At 46.8% G+C, this 2,144-nt stretch overlaps 1 protein-coding gene across 1 annotated transcript in view; it reads right to left on the reverse strand.

The window, feature by feature from the left end:
* The window catches only part of Snrpc (small nuclear ribonucleoprotein polypeptide C), a 12,905-nt gene that overhangs the window by 9,040 nt on the left and 1,721 nt on the right, over nucleotides 1-2,144 (reverse strand). Inside the window, exon 3 of the mRNA XM_005360371.3 lies at nucleotides 1,542-1,650. Within this exon, the coding sequence (XP_005360428.1) occupies nucleotides 1,542-1,650 (109 nt within the window). The remainder of the gene's footprint in view (nucleotides 1-1,541; nucleotides 1,651-2,144) is intronic.

Raw genomic sequence — 2,144 nt, forward strand, 5'->3', positions numbered from 1 at the left:
GGTCCAGGACAGCAAAGGCTACACAAAGAAATTCTGTCTCCAAACAAAGAACCAAAACTAAAAAGCCCGAAAAACAAAACGAAGAAACCACCTAAAATAAACAAACAAGCAACACTCTCAGGAAGCCAAAGCCTAAGTCAGAGATGGCCATCGTCCATCCATTCCATCTACCAATGCAGCGCAGGCTAGACCATGACTACAGCCTGTGTCGCTCCAGAGATTTTCCCTGTAGGGCTTACAGTTAGGACAGCACTGCCCACATCCTATACAGGACAACAGGCTGTAAGGAGTGCAGACCGAGCGGTATACTCCTACCAACCTAACTACAGACATCATCAAGCGAGTTCCTGACAGTCTCCCTCCCTGCCCCAAAAGTCTACTTAGATGAGCATGAGGGCATTACTGGAATTATCACCTCTAATCCAGGAAGAGAGGATTGCCAGCAGTTCCAAAATACACAAACAAGGCTAGAGAGGAGATAGTTCAGTGCATTACAGTTCTTGCTTAGGCACAAGTACCCAAATTCAAATTCCTGGAATCCAATTTAAAGCCAGACAGAGCCAAGTATGCTTATAACCCCTGTATAAGGAACAGACAAAATCAGATCCCAGCTCACTGGCCAGGCAGCCTCGCTGAAATGGTAAGCTTCAGGTTCGATGAAGGATCTTGTCTCAAGGGTGCTAAGAGCAGAGGCCAGGCATGGAGACAACTGCCTTTAGTTCCAGCACTCAGGAGGAGGAGGCAGGCAGATTCTGCTGAGTTCATGGCTAGCCTGGTCTTCTTTTTCTTTTCCATTTTCCAGACAGGGCTCCTCTGTGCAGCCCTGGCTGTAATGGAGCTCACTTTATAGACGAGGCCAGCCTCTGCTTCCCAAGTGTTGGAATTAAAGGCCTGAGTCATGACACCCAACTTTGATTAATTCTTTTTGCCAGAGCTACAATTATGAAAGCCAAATAAAGTCTCTTAAACCCACTCTTATGGTTTCCAATTATTAGGGAAAAATCTCAAAATTGTGGATTGCAGGGGCTGGAGAGAGCTCCGAGGTTAAGAACACTGGCTGCTCTTCCAGGATGTGGGTTCCAGTCCCAACACTGACATAGCAGCTCACAACTGTCCACAGCTCCAGTTCCAGGGGATCTGACACCGTCACAGATAAACACGTAGGGAAAACAGCATTGTGCATTAAAATAAATAAAGCTTTAAAAGAAAAAGTGGTGAACTGCAACTTTTCAAACATAGGTTCACATAAATGTGCTCCAAAATCTTGTTGCCATTAACAGGAAAAGCAGAGGCAACTCCATCTACTCTAGCCACCTCCCAGCCTAACCAGCCTGCAGGTGACTGTTCTCTGATGGAGTATCTCAATAACGAATATTAAGGTGTTCCTACAGTCCTGGGACATAAGTGACCTTCCACTCCGCTCCTTCAACTTAGGCAAACAGCCCCATGTATCACACAGAGAGTTGTTTCTGTAGAAAACAAAGAGATGGGATGAAAAGGAGTGGGACCGTTCTATCACGGAGACAGAGACCGGGCCGTACTTGTCTTGTCAATCAGGCTCTGGGCCTGCTCTTCCATCCATTTCTGGTAGTAGTCTTTCACGTTCTCCTTGTGCTTCCGACCACTGCAGTGCGTCTTTCTCACAGATGGCTGCAAACAAAAAGCTCTCATCAGACAATGAAACAAAATCCCCAAATAAGAAAGCTGAAACACTTTGCCTCTGCATTGGTAGGCTGGCAAAGATGCTGAAGCAGCTTTGACAAACGCTGCCCTGCAGTATCCATCTCTGCTAGACGTATTACCGAGGAGGCAGGCACATGTGGCTGAGTCAATCACTTGCTCTTGAGCACTGGAGCACAGACACAGATCCTTCCTCCACTCCACTCAGTACTAAGAACGGAACTCAGGGCTTCTGCATTCTAGCCAGCTGAGCTACCACTGGGCTCCACATCTGCCCCAACAAATGGAGTACTCGTTTACCTACTATCTAAGGCTTTCTCTACAAGGATGGACTTGCATGTTAAAAAGGTTCCATATTAGAGGCAGGCGGATCTCTGTGAGTTCGAGACCAGCCTGGTCTACAGAGCTAGTTCCAGGACAGGCTCCAAAGCCACAGAGAAAACCTGTCTCAAAAAACCAAAAAA

This window comes from Microtus ochrogaster, linkage group LG2, assembly GCF_000317375.1.
Source record: "Microtus ochrogaster isolate Prairie Vole_2 linkage group LG2, MicOch1.0, whole genome shotgun sequence".
In the NCBI taxonomy this organism is placed as follows: Eukaryota; Metazoa; Chordata; class Mammalia; order Rodentia; family Cricetidae; genus Microtus; species Microtus ochrogaster.